This window comes from Adiantum capillus-veneris, chromosome 30, assembly GCF_014529385.1.
Source record: "Adiantum capillus-veneris isolate H3 chromosome 30, ASM1452938v2, whole genome shotgun sequence".
Taxonomy (NCBI): domain Eukaryota; kingdom Viridiplantae; phylum Streptophyta; class Polypodiopsida; order Polypodiales; family Pteridaceae; genus Adiantum; species Adiantum capillus-veneris.
Window position 1 is genome coordinate 36,785,889 of NC_140960.1, and position 23,281 is coordinate 36,809,169.

Below are 23,281 nucleotides of genomic sequence, written 5' to 3' on the forward strand. Positions count from 1 at the left end.
GCTTACTTGGCTGCACATGGTTTTTAGAATAAAATATTATGTATGTCAAGCATGTAAATGGTGTATTTTTTTAATCATTGTGCTCTATGCCTATGACATGTTGCTCATTGAACCAAAGGGATATAAAGCTAATTATAAGGCTCATTAATTTCTGACAACATTAAGAAACGTGCTGCACACCAGACCGGAAAAGGCCAAAGGAGAACAAAGCCTTGAAGGGTGCCCCATTTCAATGCTGAAGTTGATGCTTGGTAGAGTAGACAAGTATCTTCATTAGAATGAATCCATTAATAGATTCCTTGGTGCTGTTTTTACCCCTCTGAGCTTTGTTTGATCTTCCCCTTATATTCTTGCAGGCAAGCAGCAGATATTTCACTCATAGAAACATAAGCTACAGCAGCCTTTTCATCCAGTCGCACAGCATTCTCGAACGCCAGCCTTCCAAGCTTCACATTTGCCCACTTCTGACACGCAGTCAGTAAGGCAGACCAAGCTGGAAGGTAGTCGAAAGATGGCATCTTCTTGATCATTGCTATTGCTTTGTCGATGAGCCCTGCACGAGCAAAGAGATCCACCATACAAGTGTAATGCTCTAAATTTAAGACCATCCCATATCTTCGGGTCATAAACTCAAAGTACATTTGACCCTTCTCAGCAGCTCCTATGCTGGAACAGCTTTTAAGAATGCATGCAAATGTTGTTGCATCTGGAGAGATGCCCTCATGTTTCATCCGCTCATAACAGAGATGTGCCTCCTCGCCATGCCCATGTTGGCAAAATCCTGTAATCAGAGAGTTCCAAGAGATTGTATCCCTTACGCGAAGCTCCTCAAAAACTTGTTGCGCTTTTCCAAGCGCACCGCACTTGGCGTACATATCCACCAACACATTTCCGAGCACGCTACTGCCTCCCAACACCCACCCCTGTTTAACAACCTCAGCATGTACCTCTCTGCCTTTCTCAGTAGCTCCTATGCTGCCACAGATTTTTAGGGTGCAGGAAAAGCTTACATCATCGGGAGAGAATCCCTCAGACTTCATCTGTCTGAACAACTGAAGCGCCTCTTCACTTAGCTCATTTTCACAAAACCCCGCAAGTAGTGCGTTCCACGAGACTACATCATGCATTGAGAGGCTTTCAAAGACTTCCCATGCTTTTACAATTTGACCACATTTAGCATACATGTCTATCAATGCATTACCAAGCACAACACCATTCATGAGCAACCGTTGAGTGACAATTTTAGCATGAACTTCTTCTCCCTTGTCAAGTGCCCCACTGATGCCACATGCCTTGAGGATGCAAGAGAATGTGACCGCATCTGGTGTTAGTCCCTCACAACTCATCCTTTCGTAACAACAAATTGCTTCCTTGACATGCTCATACTGGCAATATCCTGATACCAATGCATTCCATGAGACAACGTCTCTAATTTCAAGATCGTCAAACACCTCCTGCGAATGAGCAAGAGCACCACCTTTTGCATACATATCCACCAATGCATTACCTACAATCAAACCTTTTACCAGCCCCATCCTGCCCGTCTCAGCATGTATTTCCTTGCCCTTATTGCCTGTTCTCGTGGTGCCACAGGCTTTCAAAATACATGAATATGTTATTGCATCTGGGACAAAACCCTCATGTTTCATCTGTTCGAAGCAAGTAAGAGCTTTCTCACCATGATCGTGTTCACAATAACCTAAGATCAGGGCAGTCCATGAAATTACGCTTCGAACTGGAAGCTTGTCAAATATTTGTTGAGCCTTAACAAGTTTACCAAATTTGGCATACATGTCCACCAATGCACTACCAAGGACAGTATTGGTTTCAAGCAGCTTTCTTTCCACAATCTCAGCATACACTTCTTCACCCTTTTCAGCTGCTCCTGTGCTGCCACAGGCATTTACAACACACGTGAAGGTCACTGCATCTGGAGGATAGCCTCCATGTTTCATTTTTTCAAAACATGTGATTGCTTCTTCACCTTGTCCATGCTGGCAATATCCTCCAATTAGTGCATTCCAAGATATTACATTTTGATTTGGTAGCTCGTCAAAAACTTCTTGTGCTTTTGCAAGTGCACCACATTTGGCATACATGTCGACCAAAGCATTACCAAGTACTGTATCTTTTTGCAACAATCTCTTTGTGGTGATTTCAATGTGTACATCTTTCCCCTTCTCAAGCGCTCCTAAGCTGCCGCAAGCTTTGAGGATGCTAGCCAGCGTCACCCCATCAGGAGAGAGGCCTTCATCTTGCATCTCCTCAAAACAATTAAGTGCTTCCTTACCATGCCCATGTTGGGCATATCCTGTGACCAGTGCATTCCAAGAAATAATGTCCCTTTTTGGAAGGTCATCAAACACTTGCTTTGCACTGGCAAGATCACCACACTTGGCATAAAAGCTGATTAAGCTGTTTCCTATAAAGACATTAGTGTGGAGTAAACCCTTTTTGAGGATGTCATCGTGTATTTCAATGCCTTTGTATAATTTCTTTTGTTTGGCATATGCTTTTAAGAGGGCTACCAGGCCAACGTCATTTTGAGACATTGGGAGGTCTTGAACCCCACAATCCCATTTCAAGTCTGTCTTCTCTTTTGTTTGGAAAATGCTTCTAAGAATGGCAAAGGAGAACTATTTGCTCCGGCAATTCAAAGGAGATAATTCCTTTTTTCCTTTTGCTTGGCAGATGCATTGAAGGTAGCTAAAGGGGCACTAGCAAATTCTCTGCGGGCTCCATACTTCCTTTGCTGCAAATACATCTCCCCGCTCCATAGATGACTATAGAAGGGCTGCCATCCTCTTCTCTTGGACCCAATGCGCCGTTTCACAGCCCAGGACTAAAGGGCTGTTGCTTGCACGACGTGGGTGAAGCTTTGAATAGCCGAAGTCTTTCCATGATGGACGCATGGCCTGTACTGGCCCTGTGGAAAGGTAGAACCTGCTTTGGTTGCTGATGCGTGTAATGGCATAAACCTGTTGTTGCGACCACGTGTGGTTCGAACTCCAGAAGTGTGCCCATCGCTAGTCCTTAACCATAAAATTAAAATGTTACAAAAAAGGAGAAAAATACTCCTTTATTTATTAGTGGGTGAGCCAAAGGTCCTTTTTCGACTCTTTGAGCCCACAAGCAACCACGTGGCAGCTGTGTTGACTAGTAAAAAGGAGCAGTGTTTATATCGGTTGCAAAGATTTGTTTTTAAATCAAGGCGGAGCAAATCACGCACAAAGCCAGTTCTTGAATGTTGAAATTGCGGCAAGAAGAGCCACGTCAAGAAGGATTGCTGGTCCAAGAAGAAGAAGGAGTCGGAGTTTCAAGATAACAAACCAACATCAGAGGCCAATGTGGAAGGTAAAGTAGAGCAAGATGCTCTAATTCTCTCATTAGACAATGTGTCTAATTCTTGGATAGTAGATTCCGGGGCTTCATTCCATGCAACATCACACAAGCAGTATTTTCAACATTACACCAAAGGTAATTTTGGGTATGTATACTTGGGAGATGATGAAGCTTGTGAAATTGTCGGCAAACTGCTAATGAAAATGAATGGAAGCTTAAAGATGTTAGGTATGTTTCTTCTCTTCGCAAAAATTTGATCTCTACAGGACAATTGGACGAAGAAGGTCACAACATTGCATTCAGAAGCAAACAGTGGAAGATCTCAAAGGGATCTTTGGTGGTTGCCAAGGGAGAAAAGTTCGATACACTTTACTTGTGTACTGTTACCACGCAATCTTCAACTTGTGCAATAGCTACGAAAGTTGACAGTGCGGTGTGGCACTATTGGCTTGGGCATATGAGTGCCAAAGGAATGCAAATCCTTCAAACAAAGAAGCTTCTACCAGGTTTGAAAGAAGTGGACTTAGAGTTCTGTGAAGATTGTGTTTATGGTAAACAAAAGAGGGTAAAATTTCAAAAATATAGAAATGAAAGAAAAAATAAAAAACTTGAGTTAGTTCATTCTGACGTTTGGGGTCCTGCAAGTACACCATCACTTGGTGGCTCATTGTACTATGTAACATTCATAGACGATTCGACTAGGAAAACATGGGTTTATGTAATGAAGATTAAATCCAATGTGTTTTTCATATTTCAAAGGTGAAAAGCTTTTGTGGAGAATGAAACAGGTACAAAGGTTAAATGCCTCAGATCCGACAATGGAGGCAAATATTGCAGCCAAGCTTTTGAAAGCTTTTGTGCTAGCAATGGCATTTGGAGGCAAAACACAACCCAAAGGACACCTCAACAAAATGGGATTTCAGAAACGATGAATAGGACAATCATGGAGCGAGCACGAAGCATGCGGCTACATGCAAGCCTACCACTTGAGCTTTGGGCGGAAGCTGTAAGTACGTCTGTGTACTTAATCAACCGGTCACCCTCAACGACATTGGATGGGGGAGTTCTAGAAGAGGCATGGACACGTAAACCGATGAATTATGCATTCCTCAAAGTGTTTGGGTGTGAGGCTTTCATGCATATAGATAGAAGCCTAAGATCAAAGCTAAATGCAAAGTCCAAAAAGTGTTTCTTCATTGGCTATGGAGAAGGTGACTTTGGGTATCGCCTATGGAATCCTGAAGATGGTAAAATATTTAGGAGTAGGGATGTAATTTTTAACGAACAAAATATGTATAAAGATTACTTGAAAAGAAAACAAACAAAAGAAATAGGTGATGAGTACATGTAGCTTGAGGACGGTGAAGACTCAAGGACTGCAAATGGTGACAACGTGCAGCAACGTCAACCAAATGAGGAGCCTCAACCTATTCCCCGAAGATCCACAAGAGCAACTAGACCCCCAGAAAGGTGCGTTCCTTCCTTCAACCATATCTTGATCTCAAATTCTGGAGAGCCAAAATCATACGAAGAAGCTATGCAACACGAATCCAAAGAAGAACGGATGAAGAGCATGCAAGTGGAGATGGACTCACTACATCGCAACCAAACATGGGATTTGGTTGAGTTGCCTAAAGGTAAGCGGGCACTTCAAAACAAATGGGTGTACAAGCTAAAGGAAGAAGAAGGTGGGAAGAAAAGGTACAAATCTAGGCTTGTGATAAAAGGGTTTTCTCAAAAGAAAGGTGAATACTTCAATGAAATATTTTCTCCTGTCGTAAAAATGAACTCAATTAAGCTTGTCTTAAGCCTTGTGGCTACTCATGATCTAAATCTTGAGCAAATGGATGTAAATACGGCATTCTCTCACGGTGACTTAGAGGAGGAAATTCGAAGTTGACGTATGTTTGTGTTAAAGTCATTTAGGTGTTCTGCAACTGAACCATTCTCTGCCATCTTTAGATTGAATAAGTGTTTCATGAGAAATACCTTATTAGATGCCGATGGTTTCTCATAGAAATCGTCAAGTGACTTCCTCAAGTCTTCCGTGGTCTTCATCTCCGAAACGTTGAAGGCCACCGTTGACGCCAAGCTTAATCGGATTGTTCCCACTGCCTTTTAATCAATGTACACCCATTTGTTTTGAAGTGTTCGCTTACCTTTAGGAAACTCAACCAAATTCCATTTTAGGTTGCGATGTAGTGAGTCCATCTCCACTTGCATGCTCTTCATCCATTCTTCTTTGGATTCGTGATGCATAGCTTCTTCGTATGATTCTGGCTCTCCAGAATCTTAGATCAAGATATGGTTGAAGGAAGGAACGCACCTTTCTGGGGGTCTAGTTGCTCTTGTGGATCTTCGAAGAATAGGTCAAGGCTCCTCATTTGGTTGACGTTGTTGCACATTGTCACCGTTTGTCGTCCTTGAGTCTTCACCGTCCTCAAGCTCCATGTACTCATCACCTATTTCTTTTGTTTGTTTTCTTTCCAAGTAATCTTTGTACATATTTTGTTCGTTAACAATTACATCCCTATTCCTAAATATTTTACCATCTTCAGGATTCCATAGGCGATACCCAAAGTCACCTTCTCTATAGCCAATGAAGAAAAACTTTCTGGACTTTGCATCTAGCTTTGATTTTAGGCTTATATCTATGTGCATGAAAGCTTCACACCCAAACACTTTGAAAAATGTATAATTCAACGGTTTACTTGTCCATCCCTCTTCTAGAACTCCCCCATCCAATGCCGTGAGGGTGACCGGTTGATTAAGTACACAGACGTACTTACAACTTCTGCCCAAATCTCAAGCGGTAGGCCTGCATGTAGCCGCATGCTTCGTGCTCGCTCCATGATTGTCCTATTCATCCTTTCTAAAATCCCATTTTGTTGAGGTGTCCTTGGGATTGTCTTTTGCCTCCGAATGCCATTGCTAGCACAAAAGCTTTCAAAAGCTTGGCTGTAATATTCGCCTCCTTTGTCGGATCTGAGGCATTTAACCTTTGTACCTGTTTCATTCTCCACAAAGGCTTTCTACCTTTGAAATATGGAAAACACATTGGATTTATTCTTCATTACATAAACCCATGTTTTCCTAGTCGCATCGTCTATGAATGTTACATAGTACAATGAGCCACCAAGTGATGGTGTACTTGCAGGACCCCAAACGTCAGGATGAACCAACTCAAGTTTTTTATTTTTTCTTTCATTTTTAGATTTTTGAAATTTTACCCTCTTTTGTTTACCATAAACACAATCTTCACAGAACTCTAAGTCCACTTCTTTCAAACCTGGTAGAAGCTTATTTGTTTGAAGCAGTTGCATTTCTTTGGCACTCATATGCCCAAGCCAATAGTGCCACACCGCACTGTCGACTTCCGTAGCTATTGCACAAGTTGAAGATTGTGTGCTAATAGTACACGAGTAAAGTGTATTGACCTTTTCTCCCTTGGCAACCACCAAAGATCCCTTTGAGATCTTCCATCGTTTGCTTCTGAATGCAATGTTGTGACCTTCATCGTCCAATTGTCTTGTAGAGATCAATTTTTTGCGAAGAGAAGGAACATGCTTAACATCTTTAAGCTTACATTCATTTCCGTTAGCAGTTTTGACACAAAATGTACCTTTGCCGACAATTTCGCAAGCTTCATCATCTCGAGACTGGGCGTGTAAATTTTGATTTCCGACGAGTGATTTTTCTTCACGCACGATGGCTTCTTCTCATAACGGGGGCCTTACAAATGTGCATTTTTAATACAAAAAATTACAAGGGTTAAATCAGGCTCCACACTTATCAGCAGGCCTCCAAGGCCCTCAACTGGAAGAGGAACAACAGCCGCATGGGCTCTAAGAGTAAGTGTATCGGCCAACGAATCACCCCCCTAGCAGGATCTTTGATGGCTTCTCCAAGGACAAACCATGAGGATCGTTCTTGTCCGCCCTCGCCAACATCTCCACGCTATTGAGCATTGTTGCTGCATCATTTCATGTGCCTTACAACCTCCCTTGCAATGCCCAAAATAGCGCCATTGATGTCTCTATCTTTGTCTCTTCCACCCACAATCCTGACACACTCGTTGTTGCTATCCGATTCCATATGTTGCCCTTCCTCTTCAAACACTCCCACACCATCCCCATGCCATGTTGGCTTGCATACACAAAGTGAAGCAAATCCCTATTTGGCTCCCTTATTTGAGGGTGGAGCGTGCACGGAGAAAGCGATGGGGAAGACAGAATCGCAAAAGACGAGCATGTAGAAGATCAAAAGAGAGGTGGGGAGATTTTTATAGACATTAGCTGCATCAGATGGAGGAATCTTCTCTGACGGATGAGATCATGATCTCTCGGCCTATGCAAGAAAAAGAAAGCTCAACGTTGTGGAGCACTTTACAGACACCCAACTCCGATGTGAGTCCCAAGTGCTCTAGTACTTGAAGGACATACCCGGCATCATCCTCCTCGTGTTCACCTTCGAGGGCGATGACAAGTGCTTCCATCTCCTCACTGCCTTCTACGATGATGGTGATCTCCTCGCCAAGCTAGAAAGACTGTCGCCCTCCCCTCTTCAAGCTTTACAATCATGAGGCTGCTCACATTGTCGCCAACCTTGCTTGAACCCTTGCACGTTGCCATGCCCGTGATATCATCTATCGTGACATCAAACCAAGCAACATTCTCTTCTGCAGTATCAACGACAGTAGTGTGCAAAAGGTAGTCCTTGCGGATTTTGGCTTGGCAGCAACCCTAACTCTTGGAGAGACTCTTTGTGATTACGTTGGAACCTCATGCTACCAGGACCCTCAAGTTATTAAGGGCTGTTATGACCACCTCGGAGATATTTGGATCCTAGGAGTAGTTGTGCACGTGCTTCTCACATCTACTCTACCTTTTGGCATGCATCACCTCCTCCTGATGCTCCCGTCTATGCCATCCATCCTCTGCAACCACTTGGACTAGATACCTTTGGCCTCTCATCCTCAGCAAAGGACCTCCTTACTTGAATCCTCTCCAAGGACCCCAATGCAAGGCTCACATTGGACGAGTTGTTGTGTCATCCATGGCTACATCTCAACACTGGACATCATGCCACCACTAATCAAGGGCTTGTCAATGTTGTTGGACCTCTATCGCCGCCCATAACACTATAAGAGGAGCATTCCACAACCTCTAGCATTGCCGCAGAAAAATAAAGGAAAATAGAAAGCTAAAATATTGTATATGTGGCAATACAAACGGCAAAAAGTGTGGTAATTGTTAAGCATTAATATACGCGGTAATAGTCGTGGGTATACACCCGTGACTATTATCGCATGCATTGCCGCTATTACCACGTATATTATCGCTAAACGCCTATTAAAAAATAAAGGTGCTCATTTGAGCCACCCTCAATTGGGTGGTCCAAATGAGCACCTTTATTTTTTACCTGCATAAAACAATGAAACATCAATTGTTTTTTGAAAGAGTATACAAAAAAGACAAAAATTTGAATTTGAATTTACTTTACCTTGACAAGTTAATGTGCAAAAGATCAACTATTTAAAAATGTTACAAATAAAATGAAAATAGTTGTATATACATTGTGCCACATTGGGAAATTTATGAAAGTTTGGACAAATATTTTTCTATCTAATCCTCCTCCTCATCGTCGTCGTCCACAGGCACGTACGTTTGATCATCTTGACTCTACATAACCCAAACCAAATTAAACAAATATTAATAGCTCAAAACAATTGATACAAAATTATTTGTTTAAACTTACCGCTTGTAGTGATCCAACCGCTTCATTGAATTGCTCGCGAGAGATGTGGTTGTTCTTAAACAACCATCGCCAAGTTTCAAATTCTGTATGCCGCTCCCGAAACTTGACCATCTCTCTGGTTGGTCGACTAAGAGTGATATTTTCCTAAGTTAGTAATAACAATAACAAATCATCAACTATAATCTTTATAATCACCGATATAGGTTGTAATTTAACCGATCTTACATATTTGTCATTCCATGTTGCTTTGTCTCCCGAGCCATAGTGCATGGGAGTTTGTCTAGCCCAAGCTTCCCGTTGTTTGAGCCCGTTGCAGCTTGATCTCTCTTTTCTTGCATTGCCCACTCCCACTCCGCATCTGCCATGTTTCCACCACTATAGCTCCTATCTGGATCTCTAACATGGTTGGTCGTTGTGCGCCGTACACTGGACTGCTTGTTTTTCAAAAATGTTTTGATGTAGCCCTCCAACCACTGTTGTGAAAAATGTTGATCAGGGGCATTTGGAAATCTAGCATGCAACGTATCCTCAATGTATCATGCATGATCGGAAAGCTGGTCTCTAAACTTTACAAAACTATTCTTATACGTCAAATGTATAATAATTTGAAGATGTCATCAAAATGCCCTGCCCTGTGACGTATCGAAGTCCACCTCCCTGCCATATTTTACCCTGTAGCAACGTCCATGCGTATCTAGCATGGGTGCGTGAGTATCCTTGTCCTCTACATCAGGGATGGCACACTCAGAAATAGGGGACTCCCCCCCCCCCCCACCCCCACCAACTACCAAAACAAGTGAAGCCACAAGATCTCCCGCCGCTTCGTCTCTCTCGGTGCTCACTGCCTTGAGACGAGCATCAACGTGCGCCGCTAGAAGAAGTGCATCGACGGTGCTCTGGCAAAGCGGGAGTGGAATGGAGTTGCGTGGGACCTACAATGACACATTTTACATTGATATCCCAGGATATCAATTCTCTAAGGCTGTTACGATTTAGGTACAACAAGACACTTGCACCGGTCCATCTAGACAGGAGAATGGACAACATTTTGGCAATCCCTCCAATAACCAAAGTGAAGGTGATGGATGTGAGCACCACACACAGCACACATACGGCACACGTTTGAATGTGGATCGGACCCAAGAGGCATTTGTGGAAGAGCCTCCTAAATGAAAGGGAGATGTTATTAGCAATTGACCAAGCTAACAATGACACCCTACGTTTCCTCGGCCCAGCTTTCGATGTAGCACTTCTTGTATGGGGCCAAATTTTGTACTTCCGTTTTGGCCCTCATGAGATAGGTGTTTTTCGAAATAGTGGGAGGGAGCTTACGAACCAAATTATCAACTTCGGTCTCTGGTATATTAAATTATTTTTGCAGAGGTATTTATTTGATTTTGGCTTATTAGAGATCCTCATCAATTTATTTTCTCAATTCGCAGCATGCTGGTTTCGAACCTTGCATGGAATCTACAATCCAAGGTAGCCATTTTGGATGCACATCTGTTAGAGGTGCTTACCTCGAAGGACATTTCCCTGATTGAAGTCGTTGATTGGTTTCAACGAGTGAACATGGACACAGCAAAAGTTTTACTTTTAGCTTACAACGAAAAGTAAGTATTTTTTATACCGTTAGTCTTCAATATTTTGTATACTACGAATAGCAAACTAATTCCTTTTTTTTTGTGCAATCACTTCACATTGGATCCTTGTAGGCTTAAACATTGAGCGCAAGTGTTGCTACCCTCTGCGCATGGTTTTCATGGGAATGTCCGAAGGTACGTAGTTACTTGTTTCTTGATTCTGCACTTTCGATGCAACGTGTGGTCACCATATGCTATGTATTATAGGTCTGTTAGAAGCTTGTTGTTTCATGGTAAGATATGTTGATTTTGAGTTGCAAGGTTCTAAAGCAAGACGACTGTGCATTCTTGTGGATGGAGAGTTGTTGCAAATGCAGAGCTTCTTCTAGAATGCATGTATGCTGAGGAGCATAGAAGTGAAAGTGCAACGTTTTGCTTTTGTAATCCTTGCACACATAATTTCTTTCAATTATATATAAAAGCTATGGAATTCATCTGCAGGCAAGGAACCTGGCAGATTATTCAAACTTGCATGTGGAAGCATTCAGGATGATGATCATCCAGAATATGATCAATCTTGTGGAGACTCGTCCTGAAGGAGTCGCCGATGCATTTGTCGTGCCACCACCACAACCACAACCTCGGCCTTCACCTCGGAGGTACAAAGCAGCACCTCAACCAACGACAGACCAAGCGTTCGAACCTGCCTCCCCTCGTGTTTCTGGTCACTCGACCTCTAGTCTTTTTGTAATACCCAATTTTACTGAGGAAGACGAGGCCACTGCACAATCCCCCAGACCGTCTCATGAGCCTTTGCATCCTAATCATGATAATCAAGCCAGGGGGAGCTCCCCTCAATTGTAAATGAGAGCTACTAAGGTTTAATTGGACATTATTATAGTGTACATTATTAAACGCAATGTAAAGACAACTTGAGTTGATCTTGAAAAAAGATAATTGTTCTCAGACTTTATTTGCAAGAAACTCCTTAATAATGCATTTTTGCATGAATGTAGATTGCAAGCTTGGTGTCAACAACTTTCTATAATATTCGCAATACAGAGCAATGTGATATATTGTGTGAGTTGCTTTCTTCAATCAAGGGTTGCATTGCACTAGAAACAGTCGGTCATCCTTTATCTCTGCGCACAATGTCTTCTTCTCCTTTCTCTAAGGCACCTGCACGACAGTTAAACGAACAATTAGATCATACCTATATTTTGTGATGATAACCAGCAGGGAAATAATTAACGCAGCATTAATGTTTACATACAAAACATACTACTCGCATGTTTCATTGGAAAAGAAATTTTGGAGGCAAGTTGAGGTCAACTTCATTCTCCAAATCCTCACGCACTTGTCGTAGTGTCACATTGCCTCAAATGTTAAGAACAGTTAGCAGATCAGGTCCACACCATACCTCAAGCATTCTCAAAGGATTGTTAAGGTCATCAATCAAACCTTGGTCCAAAGCTACCAGATGACTATTCACTTGATGCCACCTTATGTAGTGGAAGGAAGCTATGAAATTTTGAGAAGCTATCATGCACTTACACACAATAGACTTCTTATTTACCTTGTATAAGACGCCATCAAAATAATGGACATCCCAAGATTCATCTAAAAAATTGAGGCATTCTCTGTCTTGCAAAGTAGCATAGTTATTGTCTTCCTAATCTCTTCATCATGGAAAAAATCGATGAACACATGCATGGGCATGAAGATTGAAACACATACCAACCGACTATCAATATTTGGTCTTAAGAACTTTTGTAACTTTTCCTGATGGATCTTTAGTTTGAAACACTCAAAGGTTTCAGATGAAGGGACTGGCAACTTTGGACTGTCCTTTGAAGGAACCGGGAGATATTCTAGAGTACCAAAGCCAAGCGTAGAACTCGGAGCATTATAAAAGTGATCAAAGAAAAAAAAAACCCTTTCAGCCAACACTCTTTGCATGTTGATGTTATAAAGTAGCTCTCCCTCAGTTGCATGGAATGCATCAAAAATGCCAATAATGCAATCCACCGGCTATCAGTCTTCTTTGTCGGAAGGATAAATATCTGCAACAACTGGCAAGTTAAACACACAATACACGAGTGACCATTGTGGATGTAAGAAAACTTAAAATTAAGTAAACTTACAATTTGGTCGGTTTGTTGGAAATCTTGTCGGCGTTGTTTGTAGATGCAACTCTGAGTGCATCTATGTGTGTCCAATGAGAACCTCTTTGACTGTTTTGTACGTTTGTATTGACAAGCGAAAGTTTTTTCCCCTACTTTTATAATTGTTCACAAACTCATTGCCCGTGCGCTTTCTCTTCTTCATCTACAAGAGAACCCAACTTCCAACTGTAATGGTGGTTGAAAGCCATCGACCATTGTCCAAATCGAAGCTATTGAAAATTTTGACAGACTTAATACTTGCGGATGGTAGTCGAGGTCTTCTGTTCTCCATTAGTGATTCATCTATGTATGGCAAGATGCACATCACATATATGAGAGGAGGAGTGTTTCTGAATGCAAACACAATACGGTCAAATGCAAGCAGATAGTTAGTTAAGCGTAAATGAATGAGGATGAGCGGGAATACTATGAAGTCTCTCCTATCAAAAAGTGCGCACAACTGCATTGAGTGTGAGTTATGGTACATTTGTCCTATATTCGGTCTTGACAAGGAAGATTCGAGAAAATCACAACGCATATTATTGTTAAGGTTTTTTATGCAACTAAAAACTGGTTTTTGAAAATGCAAAAATTTGAGACAAAAACAAGGAAAATCCGAGCTACCGTTACGGTAGCCCACCATCCATTGATCGCGTTGCATTCTCTCTCTAGCGCTAAAAGGACCAAATTTGAGTCCAAAATTTTTCTAATGATAATCTCAGCCAAAGGAAAGAGAAATTATCACTATGTATGAATTTCAAACGTGCTCCAATGTACATTGAAATGGTTGAGCAAAAATTATGGATGACAAAGCTTCAATATGATGCACCATTGGAAACTGAATGGGAAGCTTTCAAGAAAGTTATTTGTTCTTGTGCCGAAGAATGCTTTGCCATAAAGCATCTCCATGGTATCAATAAAGATAGATCACGCAAAAGGTGGTTTCATAAACAATGTCAAGATGCTCGAAAGTCCTTGATAAAGCTTGATGCAACCATGGACAAAGACAACTATCAAAGTCATTTGCATACATACAAGGCATTGATTCAAAAAAGAGAAGAAGATAGGAAGTAAAGCAACAACTTTTTCAAGTCCAAGAAAAGGCACATGCATGTGGAAGATTTTGGACAAACTTGAGGGGCAAGCAGGTTGAGAATTTTGGTAACTTGAGTCTTGTGGATATGTACACACATTGTAGGCAATTATATGAGCAAGAAAATGCTGAAAAAATACCATTTTATGGTTCACTCCCATGTATGCCCTCTTTTTTTTACTATTGAGGATGTATGCAGTGGGCTTGAAAAGTTGGCCACTCGCAAAGCAGGAGATCTTCAAGGTATCAAGCCGGAGATGATCAAATGAACTGGAGATTTTACCCATGAGTGGATGTGTGATATGTTCAACCTTGCACTTCAACATGGTATGCCTTATGATTGGAGTACTAATTGGGTTAAGCCTTTGCATAAAGGAGGAGATGTAAAGAATGTAAACAACTACCTAACTATAATGATTGGGTCTCTTATGGCAAAGTTGTTTGGGTGCATAATGGAGATGAAATTGAGTGATTGGGCTGAAGAGAATGACAAGCGTGCAAAGGGACAAGTGGGTTTTTGTCGATGCCATAGCACGGGATGGATGCAAGACATAAAGAAGTGGTTTGGGAGATGGGATGCATTACACTTGCTGCATGATGCTTCAATTGACTCCCAAGTGAATGAAGCTTTTTTACAACACCAATATATTACGTCTTGAGAGAAATCCCCTGGGTCACGCTTCATACATTACACCACCCATATTGCCCCCAACTACAAAACCATGTTCTTTGCTGAAAGAGGAAACCGTACTCACACTTACATGCTTGAGCCTATCCCCTTGTTGGCGATACGCACTATCGCAGTCATTCGGCTTAGCTCCCATTTCCTTCAATGTGAGATAGGGCATTGGGGAAATGGAGAAGAGTCGAATCGAATGCGCACATTATGCTCACTGCAAGTTCGAGAGTCTGAGTACCACACACTACTAGAGTGCTCAGCTTTTGGTCACATCCGAACTTGCTTCTCTCACATTTTCAGCCATAACTTAGACCTACACACTTTCCTCTTCCAGCCACAGTGTGGGCTCTCCATTGCGACTCTCATCACCACAATTTTGGAGCATCGAGAGTCACTCATCAGCCATACACATACTACATCACATGTAACTTTGGTCCCACAAGTCATATTTGACCTCCGAGGACGATAATAAAATCTATCTATTCTCTCTTTCCCTTCCTCTCTAAGGCTCTCTATCTCTTTCTCTCTATCCCTCTCTCTCTCTCTTTCTCTCTCTTTCTCTTTCTCTCTTTCTCTAACTTACACTATTTTGACACTACTCTAACATTAACATTTCTCTCTCTCTCTCTACATTAAGATTTATTTAACAATAACCATTAAATCATTCATAATCTCTCTCTCCCTCTCTCTCCCTCTCTCTCTCTCTCTCCTAATCATACACCAAGCAAACAACCAATCGCACACCGTCACCTGCGAACTAATCGCACACCAACAACAAGCATTATAATCGCGTGTTCACAATGATCGCATGGAGAAAAGAAGGCTCTACTTTGCATACTAGTCGTAAATCCCTACAAATGGACGAGGCATGTGCAATCTATTTTCATTATTGTGTGTGTGTGTGTGTGTGTGTGTGTGTGTGTGTGTGTGTGTGTGTGTGTGACGGTAGAAAATAATAGGGAAAGGAGGGGGAGGATATTAGGTATTTACCGTGCATTGAAGAGTTGGTTGCCAATGAGGTTGAGCATCCAATATAATGTCATTTTTAGCCTTTTGATTTTTTTATAAGTACTTTTATTTGTAAGACTTAAAAGTTTTTTAAGTGCAATTTTAATCTTTTTGTAACATTTGCAATTAAAAAATTAAACCATTTAATGAAATTATTGATTGCACTTTATTTTTAAAAAAAATTATAGCACCCATTGCACTTTATTTTCTTTAAATTTTTAGTCATTTCTTTACTTATTGAAATATATAATTGACACTATTTTCTCTAATTAATTATTTTTTTTTAGGACACATATGGCTAAATATAAAATTTTTGAATAAAATCTCCTCTCTATTCCGCGCGTGTGTAGGACGTCAACTGGGATGATCATGGCCCTCCGAATGGCCCTGAACGTGATCGGTGGCTCAAGGACAAACTCCCTTGTCCTTGCGCCAAGTGCAAAAGGGCAATCCCTTGCTTGAGGTGCATTGCATTGGAGCACGCGGAGAACGAAGGGCTTTGGCATCTTCCAAAAAGCGCTCAGAGAGATGAGAGTGCCACTCACCCCTAGCTTGAGGAGGTGCCCCATTGGTCTGTGTTCGGTGGTGGTGTACCGGTGTGCAAGGCCGAACGACAGAGACAAGAGCTATTGGAGCACATCGCATGGTGATCCTCCCACTAGCTCTACTTCCATAGCTCCTCCTCTGGCATCTCAGTCGCACTTTAAGGTAGAGTATGGGCACATGTTCGAAATGTGTGATGAGTTACTGGCTCATGAACGCGACGTGTGCGAGGAGGATTGCCAGCCATGCACTTGATGGGTAGCGGCAATTGAAGACAGATTGTTGATGAGTTCCCGAACACCTCTTTACGGTAGTGCAAAGTACTCGATGCTCCGGGCATCGTTGGAAGTCCTTAACTTGCATGCGAATTCGGTTGGAGCACTTCAGCACTAAGTCTACTTCATGGAGCACTTGGACTATGGTGATCGTCAACTACAATATTCCACCATGGAGACAACCAAGAAGGGCAATATACTTCTTTTCTTTCTTGTGCCAGGGAAGTACAAAGTGTCAAATATTGACGTCTACCTCGAGCCCTCATCAAGGAGTTGGAGAAGTTATGGAGAGGCATCCCTGTTGTAGATGTCTCACTTGAAATGGGGGAGAGAGAAGCCATTGTGAGGAGAATCCTTACGTAAACTATGCATGACTATCATCGACTTGGAGAGATTTATGGTATCTCCCTTTTTCTCCTCTCTCTATTCTCTCTCCCTTTATTTTGAAGCTTCTCTCTAACGATATAATATGTATGCAAGGTTTTCCACATTGGGCCACAATGCATGTCCTACTTGTGGGCCATCATTGGTGACAAAGAGGTTGGATGCCTTGGGCAAGGTAATCTATCCAAAAAACCATCATTTCTTACCCCAAGGTCATAGCAAGCACAAGGCTCCCACAAATAGGAAGACACCTCTAAAGATCACAATGGAAAATTGGGCAACCATTTGTGAAGAGCACTACAACAACAATCTTTTTCCAAGTACTCCACCAAAAGGTATATCAAAGGTATTCCATATTTTTAAGGCTTCCATATTGGAAGGAGTTAAAAATACAACACCTCTTGGATCCCATGCACAGATTCAAAAATGTAGCCCACACCCAGTGGGACCACATTATTGGCAAGAAGGACTCATTGGGGGCATGGGAGGATTTGAGGGTCTTGAAACGTCTCCCCACCTTTGCTACTCCACGCTATGCCCCTAATGGGAAGATTGTGCTTCCTAAAGCACCATAGATGCTAGCCAAAGAAGAATTAGACAAAGTGAAGGGTACCATTGCGTCTATTCACACAACGACTAGATACATGAGGTCGCTAAAGGGAGATTTCACAAAAGTGAAGAAAGATGGAAGTGTTCAATTGTATGGGTTGAAGTCCCATGATTGGCACAAGATGCATTAGGTAATGTCTCTTTCTCTATTCTCTCTATTGTTTATTTTTTACGACACATATGATTTCTGTGTATGACTTTCTCACTTTCCCTTCCTCTAATTTACATTGTAGTTCATTCTCCCAGTGAGTATGTGTATATGTCGGGACAAGAAAGTTAGGAATGCTATTTTAAACCTTGGAGAGCTGGTAAGGTACACCACAAGACTCCACTCAACTACACTTTTTGAAAGCACACAATAACCTCAACTGTCACTTAGTGTATTCTTGTGTGTTTTCTTGCAGATTTGTGAGATCCAAGGGAATTGAAATATATACTATCCCTGCTGCTCAAACCCTTGCGGCAGAAACTGTGTGTGTCATTAAGGATGCATTTCCTCGATCGGTCCTTCTTAGCCAAATCCACCTCTTGGTTCACGCGATGGAGGAGATCACTATATGTGGATTAGTGCATGCACGATGGATATTCTTTTTAGAAAGGTTTTTAAAGACTCTCAAAGATTTGGTACGGCTACGGTCTCAACCAAAGGCATGTATGGCCGAAGCGTGGATAGTGTAAGAGTCATTCATTTACATCTCAGAGTATTTGGCACAAGTTGATCCTTCAATGCCTCGCATGTGGTCAGAGGAGGAGGATGCAAGGATGACTTTACACTTGCCAAGTGGAAAGGGAAAATTATTTAACATGGATATGAATCTATCCAGAGTGGTCAATAACTTTTGTATTCTCAATGCAAAGGTTATGACCAAGTGGGTGGACTTGTGGACATTGGCAAACGCAAGGCGTTTGCAAGAGAGAGAAGCATGGAAACAAGTATATGGAGGAAGGAGGGCACCCCCAGTGCGTAGACATCTTGCATGTTTCCCAGATCTCATTAGTGCGGAGTGGATTCATGAGAGAATAACCAAAGCAAAAGCACGTAGAGAAGACATCGCCGACAAAGAATGGGAGTATGCATGAGGCTGCGTACCAAAGGTAGAGTACTTATATACCTAAACCATATTGTATAATTTGTTCTTGATTTTATCTTTGTAATTGATAAAAGATATTTTCCTATTTTGTAGTGCCTTTCCTTTAACTCTATGTGGTCAAAGGGTCACTTTCATACTCCCCACATTGAGGAGCCTAGAACCACCATGGATTGTGGTATCATGGGAAACTTTGACATAGATGGTGATGAAGCAAGGTACTCTGGAACTATTGAAAGGATACTAAAGGTTAATTTTAGAACCTTTCATACCTTCATCTTCGAGTGCAAGTGGTTTGCAAATGTGTCTATACGACAAGAGAATGGCCTCTACATGGTGGACTCTAGTGTGCATCACATAGGGAGGTATGACAATTTAGTTTTGCCACGCAATTGTGAGTGGGTGAGTGACTACCTTTTTTATTCTTATTTGCTTGTAACATTAATTATATCAATGTTACACACTTTGAGCTTCTCTTCTATAGGTCATTTATATCCCAGCAATCCACCAACCAAAACTTTGCTTCGTAATTCTCGTAACACCTTGGGGGAGAACCATTTTTTCCACTAATGAAGTGGAGACCATCTTCAACCCTCTTCCACCTCCTACTTTGGATGAGGGGGAGACAGAGGAGATGGAGATTGATGAATCAAGTCTTGCGGCCGCAAGTCTTAGCGAGGATGATTGGCATGATGATGAAGATGATGAGATGGAGGATGACGAATTCAAAGATGATGAAGCCAATGTATAAAATGACAATTTTGTTTCTCTCTTTATTGATTTAGGAGCTATGGGCTTAGAATTGGATGATGCTTCTTGTAGGGATCGTTTGGAAGATGACTCGTAAATATAAGCCAAAATTTGAATGTTTAGGTGCTAAATTGCACTTTGGGAATAAACGCGATAATAGTAGCGACAATATTAGAGGTAAATTTTGCGATAATAGTCGCGGTAATATTTGAAATGCAAAAAAAAAACCCACCCTCCTCTATCTTCTCGCTCCAACTGACCTTGGACCTTCTCTCTACAAAACGTGGTAAAAGGCCGCGGTAAACAATTAGACATTTTCATAGTGTAATTAGTCAAAACTGCATGTCAAGAGCTCAATCTGTGATGCCAAATAAGGAAAATGGTCGGACATAACAACCCACATAAATGTAGCCGCAGCCGAGAAGGAGAAAGAAATGTTGGATAGGCGGCCCGCTTCCAAGGCTAGAAGGGTTGGCATGCCCATGAATAAAAAATGCTATTGACAACATTGGGACAATGCCCTGCCCAAAAAAATTTCCATGATAAGGGTCGTGTGATTCGACTCACCATATATTTCAAGTAGATTGATATGGGAATATACCTGAAGGCCTGATCTCATAAATTAGAGGTTTGGTGATATATTAGCATTGAAAGTATACAAATCATTGCAGGTGAATGCCTTGAATGAAAATCATGAATAAGAAGCTCATCAAATTGGAATTATAGTTTAGTGAATACAAGATTGATCAGAGTTGGGACTGCAAGATCCACATGCAACACTAACAGGTTATATACCAAGCAGAACTCCTTGAGGCTGAGCAATTGGTTCAAAGCTTGCTTAAGGAGAAATATGGGGTTGTCCAAAAGCATACCATGGAAATATAAATAGTGTAGAATTCAATTCAAGATTTATATGGGGTGCGGCCAGATTCACCTTGATGTTTTCTCCCTGCACTACTTCTCTCTTCTGTATCCTAGTGTCCTTGCCCTTCAACAACCTCCTTCTATCAAGCCATTGTAGATGATTGTGTAGCTGGAATCTAGAGTGCTCATGTCTTCATCTTCTCAGTAAGTAAAAAAGGCCTTGTTGGCCTAATGCGTTTTGATGAGGTGGAGTAGAGATGGGAGATGCAAGTGGTGAGAAAAGTAAGAGGAGATGGCGAGAATCAACAGTACCAGCACCTAGCTATAACTTTATATCCCACATCAATGGTGTTCGTCACTAGGATGACAGGATCACCTCTGCATGTGCCAAAGTTCATTTCATTTATACCAGAGCTAATCAAGGTATTCAAGGCACACAATCCCCATCCACAATCCCATTCCAGTCAGTTTAAAGGAGGAGATGCGTGGAATGGCAAGCAGTGCATGGTGATCGGCCAATAGAGTTCTATGATTGTGGGAGGATCAATACACCTCACGAGTCCCAAGTGCACACACGTTTTGCCTTTGGCTAGCTCACTACCCTACATCCACTTCTTGTCTGTGTCTCTTGATTCTAATGGAGGTCATGCTGAGGACAACGAGGGCATCTCGGTATTGACCAGGAATTAGCTCAATAGAACGACTATGAAGACAAGAATTGGATGCCTAAATTTCAATGCAAGAACCACAATGTCCATTACCATATGGATACACACGTCTCCAATTGCCAGTCTTTTCCTGACTGCATATCTACATCGGATATTGAGAAGAGGTAGCGACCAAGGATGAACCGAACATCGAGCGTTGATAGAGCCTCCTTCACACTTTCACAATCCTTTCAGCTTGACTTTCAAGCAAGTCGACTTGAAGTTAGTTACAAGATCTGTAGAGCAGTGAGTGTTGAATTCAGAGACTTGATCACCACTAAGGACAAGAGTCAATTTGGAAGAGACATTGGGTCTTTTGAGAAATTCAACACCTATAGTAGTCATGTTGGTCTTAGCTTCTTCCCCCTAAAAGCAAGACTATAGTGTTTGCTACGATAAGACCTCAACCTGTATGGGTTTTAGGCCCAATCTGTATGTCAATCCTAGCCGCACATGCAATGAGGACTAGGAGGGGGGCCACAATGCAGTTCAGGATTGAACCATTAGGATGACAACAATCAAATGTTCATAGTCAGAAGTAGAATACATTTTCAGCAATCTAAAGATTTCATACACGAACTTGATCGAAGGCAAATGCATGTTGTTGTCTTCTGGTAGCCATGTATCCAGAGAACCTGCATTTTCATTTGAGATTGGAATGATTGTCATGAAGAAATTGGAGACACCTTTGCATATGTCCAGCGTGGAGGCACCCCGCTTGAAAAGATGTCCAGTGTGGAGGCACCCCGCTTGAAAAGACTTAGGCTTGTAGAAGCCATTCCCGTGATCACAACCAGAATTTAAACACATCATCCCTCAACCATTTCCATCAGCTGCTACCAATACTAATATGCCTGGAAGAGATATTTCTTTGTATTTGTCTCTAGCTTGGAGAGGCTGCATATGGAATTTCATCGATGGTTGTCTCCATCCACCAGTTCATGCAAAAGCATGCATCCCTGCTCGAGGAAGAGAAGGCGATCGTTGATGGTCTCTTACCATTGTCTTGATTTGTTGAGAAGCATTGCCACCCTCAACATGTACAAAGGTATACAAGTTTTCCTGGAAAGGAGCTAACGGGACAACATTTTGCAGCACCGATGGTTGGCTTATAGCAGGGAAATATAAAAAGTTTTCACATTCATCGTTGCCACAAGAGTGAGTCACGTGGAGGGGCAAGTTGAGGCTCTCTATATTTACTTGGTCGGCCTAAAAACTTTTTTGAAAGAAAGATAGAGGATGCTCTGCATAGCATAATCCCAAAGCGCCACTATACATTGCTATTGAGGACACTCACGTGATGAAGGAAGTGATTTTTGTTGTTTTGTATGTGACAAAAAGGACATACAATTACAACAGTGGAGGATTCAACTACACAACCAGGACTCCAGCTTGACAACACTACAAGGTCCATTATCTGCATCCAATTCCCCATGCCTATGTGTTTGCTTCGCACAACACGTAACCGGTACGGGGCAGGGCACAACTTTTGTTTCTTATAATTTCTGGAGACACCACAGTGCCAACTCTCCACCACACTTTTGTATGGCACTTTTGCATGACGTGCTCTGTATAATTAGCATTTTCACTTTGTGCCTAAGTGCAAGAAAAAATGTTTAACTATTCACTTTGCTTTTATGTAGCTTGACTCAAACATTGTCCTTCGGGTTGCACAATTGGAAAAAAAACGTACACGATTATCAGGTACTGCATTTCAATTTTTATAGTTTGTTGATGCTTTCTGTATTCTTTGAGTTTGTCAAAGCTTCCTTAACTTTAGTTTAGCCACATGTTAGAACATGTAACTCTCTCTCTCTCTCTCTCTCTCTCTCTCTCTCTCTCTCTCTCTCTCTCTCTCTCTCTCTCTCATGTTCTACAAGAAAATAAAGGAACATTGACTACGCTCGATTGAAAATAAGATGGGTGTCTCAAAGGTGGGTCCACGGTCTAGAGACTAAATGGTCGATATTATTAGGTTGAATGGAAATCTGCAAACAACTACCAAAGTAGGTTAAGGAGTAGGTTAAGTTGGAACCCTTTTGCTCTATTCAATTACCCTCTTTGGTAGCCCTTTGTTGTATAGGGAGGCTATGGGACACAATTTTCTTCTTCCCAATGCTCATCAAGTCCCAAGCTGAGCTATTATTAGTTCCTATCAATTGGTTCTACTCATTTGCTTATGCATGTTCAACAACAAAACCCGAGGCGACAACAATCACAACCAAGTAACCAACTGCGCTCCAAAATCTATCAGATTATGTACAGCAAGGGCCACCAAGCAAGACTAGTTTATGATGATTCCCAAAATACCCTTTAAATTTTAAGAATTCCCAAAATATCCTTATACCAATTTTGGATGGATTGCTACAATCTTACATAATTTTCACCAATAAGCTCATCGATAGTGGCATTTGTGTCTAAAAGTAATGCACTA

The 23,281-nt window shown here is 41.7% G+C and overlaps 1 protein-coding gene and 1 pseudogene across 1 annotated transcript; one reads left to right on the plus strand and one right to left on the minus strand.

The window, feature by feature from the left end:
- Positions 1–269: 269 nt before the first annotated feature.
- LOC147417804 (pentatricopeptide repeat-containing protein At3g09040, mitochondrial-like) lies at positions 270–3,031 on the minus strand. Its single transcript, XM_086507397.1, has one exon. It carries the CDS (start codon positions 2,550–2,552, stop codon positions 312–314), a length of 2,241 nt encoding a protein of 746 aa, XP_086363523.1. The 5' UTR covers positions 2,553–3,031; the 3' UTR covers positions 270–311.
- Positions 3,032–7,180: 4,149 nt separating this feature from the next.
- On the plus strand, positions 7,181–8,341 carry LOC147417805 (calcium-dependent protein kinase SK5-like; annotated as a pseudogene).
- The last annotated feature ends 14,940 nt before the right edge of the window (positions 8,342–23,281 follow it).

What these genes read in the sequence shown, in the direction of transcription:
- LOC147417804 (XM_086507397.1), bottom strand. Translation starts at nt 2,552, where the DNA reads ATGTCTCAAAATGACGTTGGCCTGGTAGCCCTCTTAAAAGCATATGCC.